The sequence below is a fragment of the Bombus flavifrons genome, chromosome 5 (assembly GCF_040668555.2).
Source record: "Bombus flavifrons isolate JBK064 chromosome 5, iyBomFlav1_principal, whole genome shotgun sequence".
NCBI classification, from domain to species: domain Eukaryota; kingdom Metazoa; phylum Arthropoda; class Insecta; order Hymenoptera; family Apidae; genus Bombus; species Bombus flavifrons.
In genome coordinates, this window is record NC_138446.1 from 15,044,340 (window position 1) to 15,067,799 (window position 23,460).

The window sequence follows — 23,460 nt, forward strand, 5'->3', positions numbered from 1 at the left end:
CTACTGAGTATTTGGAAAGTAAATAAATCAGTCGATTTGAATAAATGCGAAAAAGACCGAAGTATCTACTTTCGATAATTTGTCATGTCACCACTGGACAGTTGAAATTTAAAGCACACCTTTACTAAATTTCTCAATACGTAGTGGTCATATTTTATGGAAATGTAAACACATGTTGCAGACGAGAACGAGTGCAAATACCGTCCCTGTGATATATTCGCGCATTGCACGAATACTCTTGGTAGTTTCCAATGTTCTTGTTTCCCTGGCTATCAAGGCGATGGTTTCCACTGCGAAGGTACGTACGCGTGTCTGATCATTCTCTCTCGCACTCTATCATTCTGCTCCATTGATTTCTTACGTTATACGAGATCGTTTTATTTTTGCTTGGACGCGTGTCTGCAGATATCAACGAGTGTGATAACCCGGTACTTGCTGCGAGATGCGTGGAAAACGCCGAATGTTGCAATCTCCCGTCGCATTTCCTATGCAAATGCAAACCTGGCTACATCGGCGACGGCGAGGTGCATTGCGAGGATGTGAACGAGTGCGCGATATCTGGAGCGTGTGGTGATAATACGGTCTGCAACAATATTCCGGGGAACTACACTTGTGCCTGTCAACCTGGGTTCACGGGAGACCCCTACGAAACTGTAAGTATTTATATATGTATACACAGGGTGTCCCAATTCTTTCCGTCTATACGTTGTCAGTATATCCTATGGGATAAAAAAAAAAAAAAAAAGAAAGAGAAGAATTAAAAAGAAATGTCATACGAGCGTAGGCCATTGGGAACATCGTTAAAGAGATACAATAGGAAAAAGAAACGATAAAGGAAATGAACAGCAACGAACATTTACTATGGAACAAGGTATGGATAGATCAGGAATATCTACGTTCAGTAGTAGTCAGAAGGTATCGTAATACTTCGATGATTATTGGTATATAGGAAGTATGTAGGAATACGAATTAATAATAAAAAATATAGACAAGCCTGTAGGTAAAATGATATTGTACGAACCTCACTGTGTAAGGTGTATACTTTCTTTTGACTCTCACACTGTACATGTATACGGAAAGCTTTTTGGAGGAAATAAAGATAAAATCATTGGGTGTTTGCATATGGTACAAGAGAATATTAATTTTGTGTAGTGTATCGATATCAACGAATGCGATTACGCGGGTGCTTGCGGAAGGGGTGCCTTGTGCGTCAATCTTCCGGGCGCCCACAAATGCGAATGTCCCGAGGGATATAACGGCGATCCTGAAGAAGAATGCGTGGACGTCGATGAATGTCTGCGCAGTCCTTGCGGTCGTTCAGCTGAGTGCACAAACGTGCATGGCAGTTTCCGCTGCTCTTGCCCGGAAGGAATGAGTGGTGATCCTTGGGTAGGCTGTCACGGTGGGTAACTCGATTTCTAATTATCCGAAACATTTTCTTACTAACTTACGAGCCCAACTGAATTTCTATCGAATACTTCAATATTATTACGTATATATTAGTTTGTAGATTACATAGATTAGCTTATAAATCCTGATAATGGTAAGTTCGGAAAACAACGAAGAAGATCGATGCATTAAATATATTAATTAAATATATTAATTTAAATAAAAATCTGAGCTTCCTAATTATTCGAGTTTCGAGAAAGACAAAGATAAATTGTAAAATATTATATACTCGCCTATTCGTTGATCCGCGGAGATGTACGAGCCTCGTTAATAGCGTTATTTTCGATAATATTAACAAAAGAAGAATCTTAACATAGATTTATTAGATAACACGATTAATAAACCATAAACAGATTAATTGAAACACGTAGTAAATAAATATTGACTAACCATCGCTAATAGATATAAACGAATGCGAGGAGGGTACACCGTGCGGCTCGGATGCTGAGTGCGTGAACACAGAGGGTAGTTTCGAGTGCAGATGTCAGGCAGGATATCAAATGGATGAAACGCATGGTTGCATCGATGTGAACGAGTGCAGCCGGTTGGATGCATGCGCGGAGAACGCAAGATGCATCAACGTACCAGGATCGTATAAGTGCATCTGCCCCCAAGGCTTCATCGGTCAAGGACTAACATTGTGCGAAAGTCAGTCATCACCTAACTCATCTTATTACAATATTAAAAAAGAGAAAAGTAACATTTTAGTCTCATTCTGTCACTGGCAATCCCCAGATATAATTTTTAATCGCCCAATCCCACAGTAACAAAATGATAAAATTAATGCTCAGCGCCTGATTAACCGTGTTGATTAACAGACGTGAACGAATGCGAGAGAAATCCTTGCGGCGAAAACGCTGAATGCAGCGACACGATCGGCAGTTTCGTATGCAGTTGCAAGGCGGACTACACTGGGGATCCGTTTAAGGGATGCAGCGGTTAGCAACTGAGATTATAGTTTTTCCATGAATTAATTACACTAATTGCTTGTTAAATTTGAGATTTTAAAACGGTACAAGGCAACAAGATATTATTATATTTTCTTCAGCGTTAATTCTTCTCTTCTATCTGTTGAACTTCGATATTGTTTCTCTGTTTCTCAGATATCGACGAATGCACAGCATTAGAGAACCCTTGTGGAAGGTATGCGATTTGCAAGAACACGGATCCTGGTTACAATTGCGTCTGTCCACCGGGATATAGTGCCAATCCTAATCCGACAGTCGCTTGTGAACAGGTAATTACGTTAATTTTTTGTTACTTTACTATGTTTTTTGTTAGCAAATTTTTCTGAGATTGGAAAATGTTCATTATTTTTAACCATTTTTTTTCGCTAAAATTTCATGGAATCACATAATCTTTATTATATTTAACTACTTTACCATTTTTGTTTCTCTCTCTATTCATCCATTGTGAAATTACAAAATGTTCAGACCGACGTGACAACACTTTGCAAATCAAACTTCGACTGCGTGAACAACGCCGAGTGTATCGAAGATCAGTGCTTCTGCAAGGACGGGTTCAAAGCCATTGGAGCTGAATGTGTGGACGTTGACGAATGTCTTTCGAACCCTTGTGGACCTGCATCGATTTGCAGCAACACTAGGGGCAGTTATCACTGTGAATGTGAATCTGGCTTCGTTGGAACTCCGCCACATATACCTTGTAAAGGTAAATAAATTTCGAATAATCGTGATGAAAGAATAATGTTAATTACAGAGAGACATCTATAAATATGATTTTACGTTTTATAGCACCGTGTGACGAAGTAACTTGTGGAGATCATGCGTACTGCAAGGCAGATGGCCACGAAGCTTATTGTATCTGCGAGGATGGCTGGACTTTTAATCCGAATGACATTGCAGCTGGATGCGTTGGTAAGTGCTTTGAAATGTTGTTAAAAATGATTAGTATTTCAGCATTTTGATGGATAATCAATAATATTTGAATTTTCTTTAAATTAGATATAAACGAATGTGACGCGATAAATGGTCCTTCGGGACGTTGCGGTAAAAATGCTATCTGTACCAATACTCTGGGTGGATTTAGTTGCCAGTGCAAACCTGGATTTTCTGGAAACGCCTTCAAACAATGCATGGGTATACTATAAAATTCGATACTTTCGAAAATTCGAGAACAGACAATAAAAATTTACTATGTCTAGTAAATTTACTATGTGCCATTATTCTATATTATTAAGATGTCTGTATTGGCACTGATGTTTTATTTCCGATTTAAAATAGACGTAGACGAATGTGGCAGACCAGATGCTTGTGGCCACGGGGCTACATGCACCAACACCGAGGGATCTTATTCCTGCACCTGTCCAGAAGGGACCATTCCAGATCCCGATCCTTACATCAAGTGTGTGGGTATAGTTACCTGCGAAGTCGATGGTGATTGCCCCGGAAACGCCATTTGTGATCCACAGAAACGTTGTCTGTGCCCAGAACCCAACGTTGGAAACGACTGTAGACGTGAGTGAATTTTCTAGTCGAAACATCGAATCGTGATAGAATTTTTCTCTCAATTTAAGTTTAAAACTAATATTCTAGTTATCAAACCAGTCCTGACATCAGGAAACTATATAGAATATTTTACGCTATTTTATTTTACGGAATCTTTTTCTACAGTTTTCACAAAGAATTCTAATATTTTTTGAATAACTGTTTTCATAAAATCAGATCCGTGCGAAGACTTATCTTGCGGACCAAACGCCCACTGTATGTTGTCAAACGACGTGGCCACGTGTTTGTGTCGCAGTGGTTACACAGGAAAGCCAGGAGTGAAGGGCGGTTGCAGAGACATTGACGAATGCGCCATTAATCCGTGTCCTCAAGGAGCGATCTGTAATAACGAGCCAGGATCCTTTTCCTGTCAATGTCCCAGTGGCACCACAGGTGATCCTTACAGTGGTGGTTGTCAAGAATCGAAGGCTCCTCATGTATGCGGACCAAGTACTCCGTGTCCTGCTGGAGAACAGTGCATCAAGGATGAATTCGTGGGAAGCAGCGTTTGTATTTGTCAGAGAGGATATACTAGGGATCACGAATCTGGTAAATGTAGAGACATTAACGAATGCATGGAACTCAGAGATAAACCTGCCTGCGGTGTTAACGCCATTTGTAAGAATTTACCTGGGAGCTACGAGTGCCAGTGTCCGCCTGGATTTAATGGAAATCCGTTCTCCCTTTGCGAAGGTAACGAACTTTTGTTCTTAACATTTGCAAGATTTATTAACACTAGAAACATCAGTTTACAATGTGTACTTAAATACACTGCAGATCGCATATGTATTTCAAATCGTCACGATTCGAAATAATTCAATCCTGTGTTAGAAGAATATGAAATCCGGCGTAACCATTTGACAATAATTACAGAATGCAACAGTATCGAGTGTCAATGCCAGCCTCCGTATAAGATCGTCAATGGGAAATGTATGTTGGCCGGATGTTCCAAGGGAGAAAAATGTCCCAGTGGTGCAGAATGTATCACCATTGCTGGAGGAGTCAGCTACTGCGCTTGTCCTAAGGGTTACACTACCAAGGCTGATGGTTCTTGCGAAGGTTTATATCAAAATCTTCATTCTTCTTCGACCAATCAACTTCATTTACATTATAAACATAACCGAAACGAACGATGCAATAACATTCACTTACAGATATAAACGAGTGTATCGTTGGACACCAAGTATGTGGCTACGGAGCAGAGTGCGTAAACCTGCCAGGATCTCATCAGTGCGTTTGTCCACACGGCTATGGCGGAGACCCATACAACGGTCTGTGTTCTCCGGCTCAGAAAAGATGCACAAGCGACAACGAGTGTAAAGCCAACGAGAAATGCGTGCAGCCTGGTGAATGTGTTTGTCCACCGCCATTTTACACGGATCCTCTCGATGGAAACCTTTGCAAGAGTAAGCGTCTCCATATGAAACACTATGCTCAATATCTGATTCGAGAAATTCGCGAGAATCATTTTAAATTATCGTTCACACATTTTTCATATATTTCTTAAATACATCTCTACTTAGACACATACATGTTCTCTTTTTAATTTCCAGATCCTTGTGACCGGTTCCCATGCGGTATAAACGCAAAATGTACACCAAGCGATCCACCGAGGTGTATGTGCGAGGCTGGTTACGAAGGTGATCCTCAACACGGTTGTGTGGACGTGAACGAGTGTGCTAATAATCCCTGTGGTCACGGTGCCTACTGTATTAACACCAAGGGCGATCACATTTGCGAGTGTCCAAAGGGAACAGTGGGCGATCCTTACGGCGGTGGTTGTACTAGAGTCGCTGTGGCTAAGAACGAATGTTCTTCTAACGACGATTGCGACAATATCTTCGCTTGTGTCAATGGAAGATGCGTGAACCCTTGTGACAATATACCTTGTGGACCAAACGCATACTGCGAGCCTGATAAACATGCTGCCTGGTGTCGATGTGTAATTGGATTTGTGGAAGGCAAGAACAACGAGTGTGTTTCACGTGAGTATTATATCTTTATGTAATCTTTTAGCGCGTTATGTTCTTTAAGTGATTTCTCATACAATCGTGTGACTTACTATCCGTAATTTGTCTTAAAGCACGATCTTTTTGATTCATTGGAACGAGATGGTTCAGTGAACCTCCAATTACTGCGCTAAATATTTTGAAGTTTTCATTAGTAGTTAGTATATATAATTAGTACTTTCTTCGGTTCATTCAGAGAGAATTGAGACTGAAGAAGGTCCGAACGTTAACCTTAAATAATTGCGATATTTTACATGATTGTTTTAATATACCAAAAAAAGAATTGTAATAAATGGTTTTACAGAGTGCGATGGTTTCGTGTGTGGCTCTGGAGCACAGTGTATCGTGAGTTATAGTGGACCAACGTGCAAATGTATCGAAGGTTTCATGGGGAATCCGTTCCCTGGTGGTCAGTGTCAACCGGACGTTTGTTCTCCAGAAGTTCCCTGCGCAGAACCAAGCGTATGCATAAGTGGAAGGTGTAAACGTCGATGCGAAGGCATAGTCTGCGGGGTTGGTGCATCTTGTGACCCAGCGACGAATAAATGCGTGTGCAATCCTTATTTCATTGGAAATCCGGATCTCCTCTGTATGCCACGTAAGTGTTACACGAAATGACGATCAAAGATTGATCGAGCCTCTCATCAGAGAGCGAATCGATCAATTCCATTTTTCCTAAGTTTCTCAACTTAATATATTTTTCGCAATTTGATAGCGATTAATCCAGCTGTCTGTGATCCTGCTTGTGGCTCTAACGCTCACTGTGAATATACGTTGCAAGAATCTAAGTGTGTGTGCAATCCTGGTACCAGTGGAAATCCGTATCATGGTTGTGGTGTGCAACAAAAATCTGATTGCTCCACTGCTTTGTGTGGCAAGGATGCACATTGTAATGCTGGACCGAATGCTGTTGAATGTTTGTGTCCGCCTGGATACGCTGGAAATCCGTATATTCAGTGTCATGGTACGTATTATTGAAGCAAAGTCACACTGCCCTTCCTTAAATTTTGACAGAAAGTTCAAGAATTTTATAGTAACTAACAAAGATATCAATCCATTTTTAAATCGTTTATACCCATTTGTAAAAGCTTTTAAAGAAAATTCGAGGATAATACAATAATGGAGGGAAATTTTATTAATTTCTTCAGATATCAACGAGTGTAATGGAAACGCATGCGGGAGCAATGCAGTATGCATCAACACTATCGGCAGCTACGACTGTCGCTGTAAAGAAAGTTACTTCGGCAATCCCTTCATCGGTTGTCAACAGGTCCAGGTCGGTCCTTGCACCGATCCATCAAGCTGCACCTGCAGTGACTCGGTACCTTGTCCATTCGACTACAGCTGCGTGTCTGGCAAATGCATAAATCGCTGCAGCGATGTAAAATGCGGACCCAGATCAGTCTGCCAGGATGGAGCTTGCTTGTGTCCACCTGGTTATAGTGGCAACCCCAACGACTTGATCAAAGGTTGTTATCTTCACGGTCACTGCTCTAACGATCTCGATTGTGAACCTCAACAGATCTGCTTCCAAGTTGGGAAAGGTGTTAGGAAATGCGTAGACGCGTGTAGTAAATTACAGTGTGGTCCAAACGCATTGTGTATCACCCAGAATCACGTGTCTTCGTGTCTTTGCGTCGATGGATACAAGGGAAATCCTAGCAATCTCGTAGAAGGTTGTAAACCATTTAAATCAGTGGTAACACCAAGATGTGAACACGATTCAGATTGTTCTGAAGGTTCTTTCTGTATTCTTCTGGACGGTGGTGTCCGCGAGTGTGTAAATCCATGTAGCAAAGTAGTCTGTGGTGCTCACCAGAAGTGCGAGCCTGATATAATCCCTGGTCATGCTACTTGCAAGTGTCAAGACGGCTACGAATGGAATCCGATACTATCCTCCTGCGAAAAACCATCTGTCCCTGATTGTATCTCCGACGATGATTGTCACGCTACAGAAGCTTGTAGACCAGACGCTCTTGGTGTATTAAAGTGTGTCTCTGTTTGTAAAAGTTTCACCTGTGCGATTAACTCCCAGTGCATGGCGGAGAGACATCGAGGTCGCTGTGAGTGTTTGCCTGGTTTTATCGGTAATCCAAACGATCGTCAAGGATGTCAAACACCTAGGAAAGACCAGTGTTCCACTGACAGCGAGTGTCCAGAGGATCAAACCTGTAGAAGCACCAAAGAAGGTCTTCTGACCTGTCAACCAGTCTGCAATTTCGTTTCGTGCGGTCCAAATGCTTTGTGTGTGGTGCATAATCACGTAGCTAATTGTGAATGTCCACCTGGCCTCTACGCTGGTGATCCCAATGACGTTGTAAAAGGATGTCGAGCTGTTCCATGCGTGTATAACATCGACTGTCCACCCACTCAGCTTTGCAATAGATTGACGCACACTTGTTACGATGCTTGTGATGAAAATGCTTGCGGTGTGAACGCTGTTTGCATCGCGGATGATCATAGGGCAATTTGTCAATGTCCTCCAGGGCTGAAGCCTAATCCTGTTCCTGACGTCGAGTGCGTTCCTCTTGAAGCTTGTCATCCGAATCCTTGCCATGAAACAGCTCTCTGTGTTCCTGGACCATCCAGCAATCCTGTTTGTCAGTGTCCAGCGAATTTTGTCGGGGATCCTTACGTGAAAGGCTGTCAACCGGAAGGATATTGCGCCAGTGTCAAGGATTGTCCTGTGCATTCCATTTGTCACAATCATCGATGCGCCAATCCTTGTGAAAACGCCTGTGGATTGAATTCTATTTGCGATATTATCAATGGCCAACCCACTTGCAAGTGTATTCATAAGTTTATTCCATCTTCAAAGGGCCCGCAGGATGGTTGCGTTCGCGCCACGAATTATTGCAACGTCGACGCTGATTGCGTAGAGAGCATCTGCCTTGAAGGACAGTGTATAGGTAAGATTTGTCTTTCAAATCAATTAATGCCAGAGTTATCGATTTGTAGCATCGCGTGTACTACTGTTCGGCAATATGAACCGTTTTTCAATGGAAATTAGAATTTAGATGAGCAAGGAAAAAATTGCTGGAAAAGATACGAAATTCGTAACCTTGACGAGTTTTCTAGTAGTTCTAATAATAAATACGAATTTATTGTGCGAAATGTGACTGATTTTATTAAGAAAGATGTTGGTTGTTGTAGCTGTTTGTCGAGCGATTACCGACTGCTCTGCTGGTGAAAAGTGTGTGGATAGTAAGTGTATGGTACCTTGTGTTACTCATACACAGTGCCAAACTGATCAGGCTTGCGTTAACGGAATGTGCATTCTGGGATGTCGAAGCAATAAGAACTGTCCTTCGACGGAATCCTGTATCGACAACAAGTGTCAAGGTATCGAGGCGTGAAAAATTAATTTAACCTTTTGATAGATTTCAATCATCCGACGTCAATAACGAACGATTTTCCAATATTTTGTTCAGATCCATGCAAGAGAAAAGACGTTTGCGGTCCAAACGCGATCTGCAGCTGCACAGATCACGCTACCACTTGCACCTGTCCCCTTGGATTCCACGGAAATCCCACACCCCAACAAGGTTGCGTCAGAGTGCCGAATATTTGCGAAGGTCCTCAAGACTGCCCCAGTCAGCATCTGTGTGTCTCTGGATTCTGTCAATGTCAATGCAGCGAACAGGACAACTGTGCCGAAGGAGAACGCTGCAAGAACGGAATATGCATGAAAGTGTGCTACGGCGATAGTAATTGTTTGCCAGGTGAATTGTGCATCGATGGAGTTTGCGAAGTAGGTTGCACCTCTGACGTTGGTTGCAACGATAACGAGGTGTGCATCAACAACAAATGCAAGTAAGTATCGAATATAATATGACTACTTTGGGAAGATAGTGGCAATAGCGCAAAATTGGATCAATTTGTATAATATTTTTATGAACTCAAGTCATAATCGTTTATACTTGCTCTAAAATACTTTCTATCATTCTTATTTATAATTATTCTTAATCATTTCGTAAAATTCCTGTCAACAATTATAAATTTTTTTCCTTAGATGCAGCCACGGATTCATTGCTGGACCAGAACACTGTTTGGACATCAACGAGTGTGACGATCAACCGTGTCACTCGAGCGCAGAGTGCGTCAATCTTCATGGATCTTATCGCTGCGTCTGCCCACAAGGCACAGCTGGTGATCCTGTGGGAACAGGTTGTGTAATTCCTCACCAGTGCACCGTACACGCAGATTGTGCCGATTCACAGGCTTGCGTCCAACATAATTGCACCGATCCTTGCTCTCTGGTTGACTGTGGTCTCAACACTATTTGCTCCGTTTTGGATCACACGGCTGCCTGTCAATGTCAGCCTGGTTACATTGGGGACTCTTCAGGGTGCTTCAAAGTGGAATGTCTTTCTAACAACGATTGCTCTATAGACAAATACTGCAATCAGGATACTAACAAATGCAGCAGTAAGTAGCGACATATAATAGCGACGAGTAATTTTACAAATGGAGTATGTTAATTATTGATCTGTTTGGTAATCGGCGTTCTTTTCTCATAGATCAAACATAAAGTGATAGTTTCTCTCTCATACTTATCGACAATTCATTTATTCAGGTCCTTGTAATCAAGTGGACTGTGGATACGGCAACTGCATAGCGTCCGATCATTCTGGAATATGCAAATGTTATCCTGGTTTCGAGCTAGCGGGTGACATTTGCGTAGACATTGACGAATGTTTGAAGAATCCTTGTCACTCCTCCGCGGTGTAAGTTACCTCACTATTTTAAATATTCTTTGTATCAGATTTCAATCGAGTTTGCGATAAAAATATTACAATATTTTTCATAGTTGTCAAAACACGGAAGGCTCTTACGCTTGCATCTGCCCTCATGGTTTGGTCGGTGATCCTTTCAAATCTGGTTGCAAACAACCGGGAGACTGCTTCACGGACCTTGATTGCCCAAATACTGCTGCTTGCATTGATAATAGATGTACCAATCCTTGCGACGTATCACCGGATAGTCATTCGTGCGGAAGAAATGCCGAATGTTTCGTTCATGATCACGTTCCACTTTGCAGATGTCCTGATCAGACCACTGGCAATCCGACAGTAAGGATAAGTTACGAATAGAAAATATGATTTGATTTAGAGTTGACTTTTGTTGGTTCGCTTAAATTACTGGAACACGTAGTTATTCTTTCATTGCTCAATCGTCCGAAGAAAATTTCGTTTGTTAATTGTGCTCGTTTGTTCCTGTTTCTGAATTTTAGACGGAATGTATTCACTTAGAATGCAACTATCACAGCGACTGCAGTCCTTCCGACGCGTGTTACAATCACAAGTGCGTCGATCCTTGTTCTCTTGCAAACGTATGCGGACAAGGAGCAGATTGTTCTTCTTTAAATCACAGTGCAGTGTGCACGTGTCAACCTGGCGGTACTGGCGATCCTAATTTAGGTTGTACACCTGTTCAATATTGTAAATCGGACTCCCAATGTGCTACTGGTTCAGCTTGCAATGGAGGAATATGTACTGGTAAATGAAAGAACATATTCTAAGAAGATTTAATTTAACGTACTGAATTCTTGAAAATTCTCTAAATTTCATATTCTTACAGCCCTTTGTGGAAGCACGAGGGATTGTATCGGTGATCAGCTTTGCATCAATGGTCTCTGTCAGCCCACCTGCAAGAGCAACTCCAGTTGCCCCGAGTACCAATACTGTCACAACAACATCTGCGTGCAAGAATTACGTTGCATATCCGACGATGACTGTTCTTACGACGAAAGATGCATCAAGAACAACATTGGACAAGCAGAATGTCAGAAAGCTTGCGATCTACTCCTCTGTGGACGCAACGCCGAATGCAAAGCGGACAATCACGTTGGAGTTTGCTCTTGCAAGCCTGGATTCTTCGGAAACTCGAAAGACGATAAGATTGGATGCCAATCTATCGAATGTGAGGTCAACGACGATTGCAGCGGAGAGAAGATTTGTGACACGCACAAGTGCAGGATCGCTTGTTTAGCTCACAATCCTTGCGGCGTCAATGCTATTTGCACAGCAGAGAAACACGTTCAAGTAATTAATTAATCACTCGATCATGCGTCACGTTCGAAACTTTACAAGAGATAATTGTGTTATACATGTTATTTATCGTTTTTCAGGTTTGTACGTGTCAACCGGGTTACACTGGAGAACCAACTCATGGATGTCAATTGATCGATTATTGTTCGGATCAACCTTGCGCACCTGGTGCTGTGTGTGAAAATTCCAGAGGGTCCTATAGGTGCCACTGTCAACAGGGAATGGTTGGAGATCCTTATAATGGCGGTTGTCAGCCACCGGTAGAATGTCTGCAGGATGGAGACTGCCCACTGACTGCAAAATGTATAAACGTCAACAACGTACCCAAATGTTTCGGTAGGTTTATGAATCTTAAACATTGAAAAGGATCTTTCTGGATAATTATCTCCTAATATCAAAGACAGAGATTAAAAATCAATTTGCGCAATGATTAGCCGGTAATTCTAACTTTTTGTCCGACGTTGCAGATGTCTGTTCACGTACACAGTGTGGACCAAACGCAGACTGTGTGGCCACTTATCACGCAGGAGCCTGTCAGTGCCGGTCCGATTACGAGGGTGATCCGAACAATCTAAGTATAGGCTGTCGACCTAAACCGGTCGTTTGCACGTCAGCCGTGGACTGTTCGCCCAATACCTACTGTTACGAGGGAATTTGTCGACGTGAGTATCGTCTAACGAGCCAGAGCAGTTCGTTCGCTTCTTTATTCTATGCTATACGATGGGTTAAGAGCAACGTGACCTGAAATTCTTGTAGCGTCTTGCCAATCGGACGAAGAATGCAACCTGTCAGATGTGTGCCTCAATGGACAATGCTTGGATCCTTGCAACGTGAAGGCCGCGTGCGGAATAAATGCGGAATGCAACGTAAGGAGTCACATTAAACAATGTAGCTGTCCACCTGGGTTCACCGGTAACTCGGAAGTAGAATGTGTCAGATGTAAGTGAGAAATTTTGTCCTGGAGATATTTTAAAACAAGGATCTTCGAAGGGAAAACGTTGTAAGTGATACAATCTTATAATATTCACCCTTTCCAGTACCCGTGTCCTGCAGAGACACCAACGACTGTAACGATGGCAATACTTGTCGCGACAACGTGTGTCTTCCAATCTGCACTAGCGACAACGAGTGCGCCTTCAACGAAAAATGCGTCCAAGGAAATTGCCTTCTCACCTGCAGACTCGACAACGACTGTTTCTTGGGTCACATCTGTCTGCATAACATGTGTGCGTTTGGTTGTCGCGCGGACGAGGACTGCAACGCGAACGAAGCTTGCATCACGAACAAATGCATCAATCCTTGCGAAGCCACTCCTTGTGGGCCAAACGCTAAATGCACAGTATTTAATCAACGAGCCACCTGTTCGTGTCCAGCAGGCTTCATGCCGAATCCAACTGCAAAAGTGGCTTGTTTAAGATCGCCTGGACCCGTTTGTCAAGCAAACAGGGACTGTGCGACAGGAACAGCTTGTATTGGAGGAGTGTGCACTCCTGTCTGTTCTACAGACTTAAATTGTTTGAGTAACGAACGTTGTGACCCTTCGGGAATCTGTAAATCGTTGTGCAGGAGAGACGAAGATTGTAGAAGCGGAGAGATTTGCGAGGGATTGGTTTGTGTCATTGGATGTCGCGCTGACGTGGAGTGCCAGGAGAATTTCGCTTGTTTGAACAACCAGTGTCAAGGTAAGAAGCTTCGATAGTGGAGCTTATTTTTTTCCATTCGTATCCATACTATGCATATAAATATTAAAATATTGAGAAAGAGTTTTGAAATTCACAATATTATATAAAATACTTGCAAAGATAAAGATATTTATAAAAAGGAAGCTTTAGGAAGTATCTGTATTACATAATAAACCTACGAACATAGCCAGAGAACTTACTATAATAATTAATTATTCTAACAAGTAATAATTATAGAAAAATTCTACTAATTAAAACCATAGAAACGTCGTTAACACGATTGAATTAGACTGTAAACGTAGTTTCATCTGTATCTCATAGATCCTTGCTCTCTTCCTGATGTTTGCGGAGTGAACGCCAAGTGTGCGGTCGTAAATCATCAGAAACATTGTTCCTGTCCGGCACCATTAGTCGGTGATCCTCTAATTGGTTGCAAACAGGCGTTCCTGCCTTGTAGCAACGAAGAGGAATGCGCTACTGGTCAGACTTGTTACGGAAGATCTTGTTACGCTACATGCAGAAGGTAAGCCGATTAAGCATTTAAGCGACATGATTGTTTCTTGCCTTTTTTTGCGAGTTGATGTACTATGTTATTTGAAATTATCTTGCAGCGACGCTAATTGTCTAAGCGACGAACGTTGCGACGGAGGAATTTGCAAAGCCATTTGCAACAGTGACGATCATTGCGTGGCTAATCAGATCTGTCAAAATAGGCTGTGTGACATCGGATGTCGCAGCGATAATACTTGTCCCAACGACGAGTCCTGCGTGAACAATAAGTGTAAAAGTAAGTAGAATGCAATTAAAACGTAAAAATACCCATGTAACACGTTTGATTAATCTTGGTTATGTCTTTTACTTTTCTATAGATCCTTGTGAGGGTGGCAAGGCTTGCGGAGAATGTGCCGGTTGTCGCGTTGTAAATCACGTGGCACAATGCAGTTGCCCAGCCAATTATTATGGAAACGCTTTGATCAGTTGCGCGAAATCTATGATTCCCTGCGATGGCACTTGTGAGTGCGATGAAATTGGTTTTTGTACGAAGAGCTGCTATAGTCAGGATCAATGTTCTTGCGGGGAAGTTTGTCACTCTGAAAAGTGTCGCATCAAGTGTGATGTTAACAATTATTGTCCAAAGGTACCGTCTTTAGAAAATTTCAGATCCTCTATTTTTGATTATAATATTCTCTTATTGAATTATTTACGAATTAATTCGGTGCCCTTTGCTCATAATTTCATAAAATCTTGAACACGAATATAAATGAATCCCAAAGAAACAGATCATTCGCATCAAAATTCTATTACTAAATCAATTATCAATTAAGTCGACGTTTTTTCATTACAATTTAGACTGTAAATATTGATTCACGTAAAACTTCAACACAGAAACGAATAAATTCTAAAGAAAAGTATTACTTTAATGGAAATTCTATCATTAAGTTACCAATGTAGCTTTCATAAACCTTAAACACAATTTTAGTAAATTGTGCACACAAAAATGAATTAATTCTTATTAACTATAAATATATTGTTTGATTTACAGGGATACGTTTGCGACCAAGGACTATGCCTCATTGGTTGCCGCACTTATTCCGACTGTCCTTCCTCCTTATCCTGCGTCAGTGGTCAGTGCGAGGATCCATGCTCAGCTAATGGATCTCCCTGTGGAACCAACGCACTGTGTCGTGTTTCGAATCACAGAGCAGTGTGCTTATGCCCAGAAGGATACCAGGGAGAACCCAGTCAAGAATGTTACCAATTGGAATGTCATCATGACGACGACTGTGAGGCCAACAAACGATGCAGCGAGGATGGCGTTTGCACAAATCCTTGCTTGCAACATGGTGTTTGCGGCTTCAACGCACAGTGCAGAGTAGTTAACAGGAAGGCTCAGTGCTCTTGTCCACCTGGACACTACGGAAATCCTAAGATCAACTGTAAGAAAGGTAATGGAAATTGCTCTTCCACTTTTTTCCTTTTCCTTTTTCGTAGAATTGATTTTTCTAAATATAATATTTTGTACGATGCATTTTAGGCGGAGACGAGTGCTTAAGGAGACCGTGCGGCGTGAATGCGAAGTGCAGAGAGACTCTGAATGGATTTGAATGTACTTGCGATCCTGGATGCCTCGGAGATCCTCATCAAGCTTGCATCTGCGACGGAGGAGAGCTGTGCAAGGATATGCGTTGCGGAGTGAACGCTGCATGCAGGATTTATAAGAATCAACCACAGTGCTACTGTCCATCGAATTATCCCTCCGGAGATCCGACGCAGGCGTGTAAGTATTTGTATAATAGATCGATTGTAACGATTTTTCATTATTAGTTATAAATTGTCATTGTTCGATAGTTATGATTTCTTATTACAACTTAGAGCAATGATTATGAATGTCGCTTATACTAGTCGTCAAGCTTAAATTCTAAAAGAATTCTTTTCTTTTCATTAAAATTGTTTCTAACACAATCTATTGCAATGAAAAACAAAAGAACATTTCATTATCGACCGATCTTTTCTCTTTATTTTCTTAACTTTCACGTGTGCCTAATTTTTTATTACGAGTACAGGTAGCGCAGACAAGAGTTTAGGGGACTGTCGCACGAACGGTTGCGGTAAAGGGGCTGAATGCATACGAGACGGTGCGATATTCGTATGCAGATGTCCACCGGGTACCAGTGGATCGCCGGATATCGAGTGCACCACAGGTAAGAGACGGCCTACTAACTGTTTAACCGGGCAGATCGATTAATTTTCCATGTACAGCATTTTGTGACTAGCGAGCAATACTGACGAAACAGAGGAACATGGTCCGTAGAATAACCATGTATTATCGTCTTTAGTAGGACTTGAAGTAATACCATTAGAATGTATTAATCCAGTGAATCGTTTAACAATCGAGAGACAGATGTGATTGGACCAGTTTTTTAGACGATTCTATTATAACGTACTTATTACTATACATATTGTACAAAATACGATACAAAGATGTACGACACTGGATTTTACCCACAAAATGGTCGCGCGAGAAACATACATACCTGTACATATATATCTATACAGTTAGGCAATACTGTACATAATGTGCCGAGGAAAGGAGGAACACGTTTCACACATGTCTCACACATAACTATTCATATGTAGAATGTTTATTTCAGTATCCAATCTGTCTTGTGGAAACCGTGTTATATCAAGGAAAAAATGCTTTAACGAAAATATAATATAAAAAAGAAACAAAAAAAAAAAGATAACGGGATGAAAAAAAGTAGAGACAGAGAGAGACGGCAAATATCTAAATTGCAACCGACATAGAGAAAAAAAAGGTACACATTTCACAGAGAATGAAACACCAGATGATCCGATTAATTTTTTTAGACCTAGGACTAATGATACAGATTGGGAACTGCGAAAGGGACATTCTCATATACCCATGCTTGTTATTTTTTTGCTGGATTTATCCACTGTTTTACATTATTTTCCCTCTTATTTTCTTTTGAATTCTGTGGGGGCTTGTGTTGTAAATATCGCTGCTTGCCAATTTATACGTATATATATACATATAATCGATTCGTTTCTCTGGACAACGAGAGGTATCCTGTCTCGTATTACGTCCCGGATAAAACAGTGTAAAAGTTCGGTTCTCTATTTTACTTCTTCACAAAAGCTACCCTACTTATTTCCGTATTACGAATACAAAGCATGTGGTTTATGTTATTTGTGAGAAAGTTTCTTTTCACAGTTCTTATAAATGCTTTTTTCTTTTTTTTTCCTGTCCCATCACCACCACCACCATCACCATCACCTACCGATTCTCCACCGTGTGACTCTACACCACGACTACTACACTACGACTCTCTCAAAAAACCAAAAAAACCAAAAAAAAAAAAAAAAAAAAAAAAATTGAACAACAATAAAAAAATGAACCAATCGTGAAAATCGTGGGTTTGTCGGTGATCTAGAGCGCGAATGCACCAGCGACCTAGAGTGCCCCAATGAAAAAGCCTGCATAAACCTGCAATGCGTGGACCCGTGCGGTCTCCGCGGTGCCTGTGGGATCAACGCTCTGTGTCGTGTGGTTCTGCACAAGCCACGATGTTCCTGCCCTCAGTGTTATATCGGTATGCCTCACACGGCCTGTCATCCAGACCCCAAATGCGAAACGCTGAATCCCAGACCTACGCCGAACATCGGTTGCTCGTCCGATCGCGACTGTCCAGAGAGTCTATCCTGTCATTCTCGTACCGGAGAGTGTCGTGATCCGTGTCTAAGTTCACAATACACCTGCGAAGTAAATAAGAGATGCCAGGTGCGGAACCACAGGCCCATGTGCGTGTGCAAATACGGATTCGTCGTGAACGAGGTCGGGGAGCTGACCTGCGCCCCCGACACGTTGACATGCACGAGGGATTTCGACTGTCCGTCGAACGCCGCGTGCGTTAATGGAAAATGCCAGAATCCGTGTAACGTGAGAAAGAAAAAGCCGTGTCCGGCTGATAAAACCTGCGATGTCCTGGACCACCGTCCCGTCTGCATATGCACACAAAACTGCAATCCCTCCCTCTCCATTTGCCTGCGAGACAGTGGCTGCTCTCCAGACTTGGCGTGCCGCAACTATCGCTGCGTGGACCCATGCAGAAACTCCACCTGTCCGGCTGATGCCCCCTGTTACGTGGAGGAGCACAAGCCTATCTGCAAGTTCTGTCCCCCCGGCTTTGTGCCAGACACTAAATACGGATGCATGAAAGGTAAACACCATTTCTCACCACCTATCTCTCTCTCTACTCTATTCTCTCGCTCTCACGCTCTACAATTCTGTATTCTGTTCCTTTATTTATTCTATATCTATAGAGCTCTGTCTTCGTTCCACTTTTTTGGATATATTATATATATATAAATAGCTGACACAAATTACTATATTCTTTCACCGAATATTATTCACAACGATATATATATATCTGGAATATCTGTCTGACTCTTACTCGCCTATACTACTGTTATACTATACGCCTCACACCGAACATACCAGTTGCTACTTTTCAGGTTTCTTACCGTTCAAACGGTGGAATGACTCGATAACGTGGTTGATTCGAATGTTTCAAAGAATACGGTTTGATCGATTTATATATTTTGTAAAATGAGAGTGTTCCAGCGTCTGAATGGAAAAATCAGATGTTTCAGGTTCCAATGCCACATATACAACTATTCATCCCGATACCTATACTCTCCTCTACTCTGCCGACGTCCTCACTGTTCAACGATTATTATTTTCTCCGTTACATCTGTCTCTGTAAAGACCCTAATCGATTATATACTTCTGACCGATAGCTTGTCTATTTATTACGCGAGCATGCTTATATAACTTAATATTATTAATTCGTAGAGTGTGTTTTTTTTTTATATTATTTGGAGTAAGCCAGTAAATCAGGCGTGATCGTAGTGATTAGTCTAATCGAGAAAAGAGTGACGCTTGAAACATTTTCAGCTGCCTCTTTGAGCTACTTCGACCTATCTTGGCTCGTTCAGCGTGTTTATATTCTATTGTATCCGCAGCAGTACTTCACCACACGCCCGACCGTTTCTGCGAGTCCGATGACGACTGCAGCGACACAGAAGCCTGTGTCGATGGATCCTGCGTTGATCCTTGCGTCGGCCACTGTCGATCGACAGTTCGATGTCGGGTTAAAGCACACAGGCCTGTTTGTGGCTGCGACCAATACGATCACACTTGTACAAACACCACCACAACTATGCAAACTTTCGATTATTCGACACCAGAAATCTACGAGATGACTACATTTTCGACAACTACGCAATCTAATTTTGATATCACAGCATACACTTCTTCTACTATTACGGAGGAAAGTACAACGATTCCGTATTCGAGTGAAAGTACAGAATCTTCGAGCGGAAGTACAGAATCTTCAAGTGAAGTAGTCACTGAAACTTCTGAGGCCCCTATGACAACTATACAAACTTTTAACTCTTCGACACCAGAAACTTACGGGATGACTACATCTTCAACAACTACGCAATCTAATTTTAATATCACAGCATATACTTATACCGTTACGGAGGAAAGTACGATTCCGTATTCGAGTGAAAGTACAGAATCTTCAAGTGAAGTAGCCACTGAAGCTTCTGAGGCCCCTATGACAACTATACAAACTTTTAACTATTCGACACCAGAAACTTACGGGATGACTACACCCTCAACAACTACGCAATCTAATTTTAATACCACAGCGTATACTTTTTCTACTGTTATGGAGGAAAGTACAACAACCTCGTATTTCAGTGAAAGTACAGAATCTTCGAGCGAAGTAATCACTGGAATTTCTGAGACATCTATTATTCAAGAAAGTACATCCGTCTCCATGGAAAGCAAACCAACTTTAAGTACAACAGTAGCGGATGACGTATTTAAAACTTCCACGACGTTGACAACAGATGTCGAAGGTGTAGAAAGTACTACTGCTTCAGACATCTCGGAAGTGTTTACTGTTAAAGATATTTCCGAAGAAAGTACCGAAATTATTCCAACAGTGAAAGATATTGAATTCAGTAGTGAGAAATTTTCTAAGAGTGAGACAACTACTATGTCTTATGTTACTGAAATGACATTTACTACGAATTTAATGAAAGAAACGAATGTAAGTACAGAAGTAACTGAACCGACAAAAGTGCAGATAGTCACTCCTGTTACATATGTTTATCCTCCAGATGAGACGTTGCCATTGGGTCATGTTGTTACTGTTACTCCGATATGTGTAGGTGAGTATACTACAGAGGTGCCAGAGACTACTGAATCGACAAGTATGTCTAGCAGTTTTATTGAGAATATTACAATGGGTGAAAGTTCCAGTACAATAGAATTGATTACTGAGAATTTAAATATAGCAACGACAGAAAATGTAACATTGATAACTGTGACAGCAGAATATCCTCTGAAACATGAAACAACAATCGAGTCAACGACAGAGATGTCGCAAATAACAGAGGAATATTCGACAGAGCCATTTTACCATTACACAACTTTAGAATCTCCTACAAGTAAATTGGGAACAACTACTGAAAGATCAACCGAACGATCTTTTGTAACAGATTTCTTCACGAAAGAACCTTCAGTAACAATGTATTCTACGGAAGAATCTTTGGAAACCTCAACGATTGAACAGCCACGAACAATAATGCAATATATTACGGATCAACCTTCTACAACTAGTCAGTTTTCTATTGAACAACAATCAACGACAACACAGTATTCAACAGAACAATCTTTTACAACTCTAAAGTATTCAACAGAATCACCATTGACAACTGATCAATATACCACGGAACAACCTTCTACAACTGGTCAGTTTTCTACTGAACAACAAACAATAACAACACAGTACCCAACAGAAAAAACTTCTAAAAGCTTACAATATACGACACAGCACCCTCTAATTACTGAATATACCAACGAACAAAGGTCAACAACTGAACAATCACAAACAACAATGCATTATATGACAGAACAATCATTTACAAGTAGTCAATATTCCACTAAACAAGAATTAACAACAGCGCAATATCCTGAAATATCTTCTATAACTTCACAATATTCAACAGAACATCTTTCAACGACTGAACAATACACCACGGAACGATCTACAACTAATGAATATGTCATCGAACAACAACCATCGACAATACAGTATTCAACAGAGTTCTCAACCACTGAACATATCACGGAACAACCTTCAACAGTTCAACAATATTCTACGGAACAGCCACAAACAACTATACAATATTCCACGGAACACTTACGAACAACAACGCAATACTCGACGGAACAACCTTCAACAACTAATCAATATTTCACACAACGACAACAACCAACAACTATACAGTATTCAACAGAGCTCTCAACCACTGAACATATCACGGAACAACCTTCAACAGTTCAACAATATCCTACGGAACAGCCACAAACAACTATACAATATTCGACGGAACACTTACGAACAACAACGCAATACTCAACGGAACAACCTTCAACAACTAATCAATATTTCACCGAACAACAACCAACAACTGTACAGTATTCAACAGAACTTCAGACTACTGAATATATTACGGAACCACCTTCAACAGTTCAACAATATTCTACGGAACAGCCACAAACAACTATACAATATTCCACGGAACACTTACGAACAACAACGCAATACTCGACGGAACAACCTTCAACAACTAATCAATATTTCACACAACGACAACAACCAACAACTATACAGTATTCAACAGAGCTCTCAACCACTGAACATATCACGGAACAACCTTCAACAGTTCAACAATATCCTACGGAACAGCCACAAACAACTATACAATATTCGACGGAACACTTACGAACAACAACGCAATACTCAACGGAACAACCTTCAACAACTAATCAATATTTCACCGAACAACAACCAACAACTGTACAGTATTCAACAGAACTTCAGACTACTGAATATATTACGGAACCGCCTTCAACAGTTCAACAATATTCTACGGAACAGCCACAAACAACTATACAATATTCCACGGAACACTTACGAACAACAACGCAATACTCAACGGAACAACCTTCAACAACTAATTTCACCAAACAACAACCAACAACTATACAGTATTCAACAGAGCTCTCAACCATTGAACATATCACGGAACAGCCTTCAACAATTCAACAATATTCCACGGAGCAGCCACAAACAACTATGCAATATTCCACAGAATACTTACGAACAACAACGCAATATTCAACGGAACAACCTTCAACAACTAATCTATATTTCACCGAACAACAACCAGCAACAACACGGTATTCAACAGAACTCTCAACTACTGAGGAACAACGTCCAACAATCCAACAGTATTCCACGGAACAGACATACACAACAATACAATATTCCACGGAACAACCTACAATAACTGTACCATACTCCACAGAGCTAGAACAATTTTTCACAGAGTCATATCCCACATTAACAACTCCTATAAATACTCCAGGGCAGATACCTTGTGACCAAACTACCATCAATGATTCCGAATGTAATATCTGTTTGAACGATACGTGTCGGCCCGTGTGCTTCAACCTAACAGTGAACCAGAGTACACCTAATTGTAGCATACTCCCAGGTAAAAGATCTTTCTCGTCGGGAGTTATTATAAATGTGCTGTCTTCGTGTTCACCAATATATGTCTCGACAAACTATTCTCTAGTGTGACATCATCCGGTATCCAGATAAAAATTGGAGGCAACCAATTCTGGAGAGTTTTATTTCTTTTTTTAATTTTTTTGATCGACAGATCGTACACGAATTGACGATCGTGATACATCCTGATCGATCAATTGTCCGTGGGAACAATGGAAAAATGGCATATTTGATAAATATTATATGTATAAATATAAGTGTAGTTGCAGTTTACCTCTGTAATTCAGTGCAGACATGGACCTGCTGCATTAGCGCTCTTTTGCATGTTGTATATTATTTTTGCGCCTGTGCACGTTTTCTTCTTGCTTATCTATATGTAGTGATTAATTGTACTTTTTTGTGAAGTTGCAAGAAAGTTTAAAGGAAACTTTTAAATAATGTTTTCTATTCAAAATAATTTTTAGATAATTCCCTTTATGTGATGTGGAAATGTGAAATGGAATGTTTCCTTTAAATGTAGCAAAACTAACGATTGTTTCTGGGCTTTACACATATAACACGAAAACAACTATATGTTTTAGAAATTA

General features: G+C 41.0%; 1 protein-coding gene across 1 annotated transcript in view; it reads left to right on the forward strand.

Annotated features, from left to right (window-relative positions):
• The window catches only part of dpy (fibrillin-like protein dumpy), a 114,571-nt gene that overhangs the window by 25,198 nt on the left and 65,913 nt on the right, over window positions 1-23,460 (forward strand). The window contains 36 exon segments of the mRNA XM_069112957.1: window positions 182-298; window positions 406-653; window positions 1,153-1,402; window positions 1,852-2,097; window positions 2,268-2,387; window positions 2,553-2,686; window positions 2,883-3,120; window positions 3,204-3,326; window positions 3,414-3,548; window positions 3,693-3,926; window positions 4,134-4,649; window positions 4,830-5,015; window positions 5,111-5,362; window positions 5,510-5,941; window positions 6,270-6,563; window positions 6,681-6,929; window positions 7,114-8,874; window positions 9,119-9,307; window positions 9,397-9,778; window positions 9,978-10,393; window positions 10,542-10,692; window positions 10,776-11,037; window positions 11,199-11,463; window positions 11,546-12,009; window positions 12,096-12,351; window positions 12,483-12,677; window positions 12,772-12,954; window positions 13,053-13,697; window positions 14,019-14,220; window positions 14,309-14,484; window positions 14,567-14,835; window positions 15,241-15,643; window positions 15,733-15,975; window positions 16,262-16,399; window positions 17,651-18,436; window positions 19,242-22,856. Coding sequence (XP_068969058.1) covers window positions 182-298; window positions 406-653; window positions 1,153-1,402; window positions 1,852-2,097; window positions 2,268-2,387; window positions 2,553-2,686; window positions 2,883-3,120; window positions 3,204-3,326; window positions 3,414-3,548; window positions 3,693-3,926; window positions 4,134-4,649; window positions 4,830-5,015; window positions 5,111-5,362; window positions 5,510-5,941; window positions 6,270-6,563; window positions 6,681-6,929; window positions 7,114-8,874; window positions 9,119-9,307; window positions 9,397-9,778; window positions 9,978-10,393; window positions 10,542-10,692; window positions 10,776-11,037; window positions 11,199-11,463; window positions 11,546-12,009; window positions 12,096-12,351; window positions 12,483-12,677; window positions 12,772-12,954; window positions 13,053-13,697; window positions 14,019-14,220; window positions 14,309-14,484; window positions 14,567-14,835; window positions 15,241-15,643; window positions 15,733-15,975; window positions 16,262-16,399; window positions 17,651-18,436; window positions 19,242-22,856 — 14,775 coding nt within the window.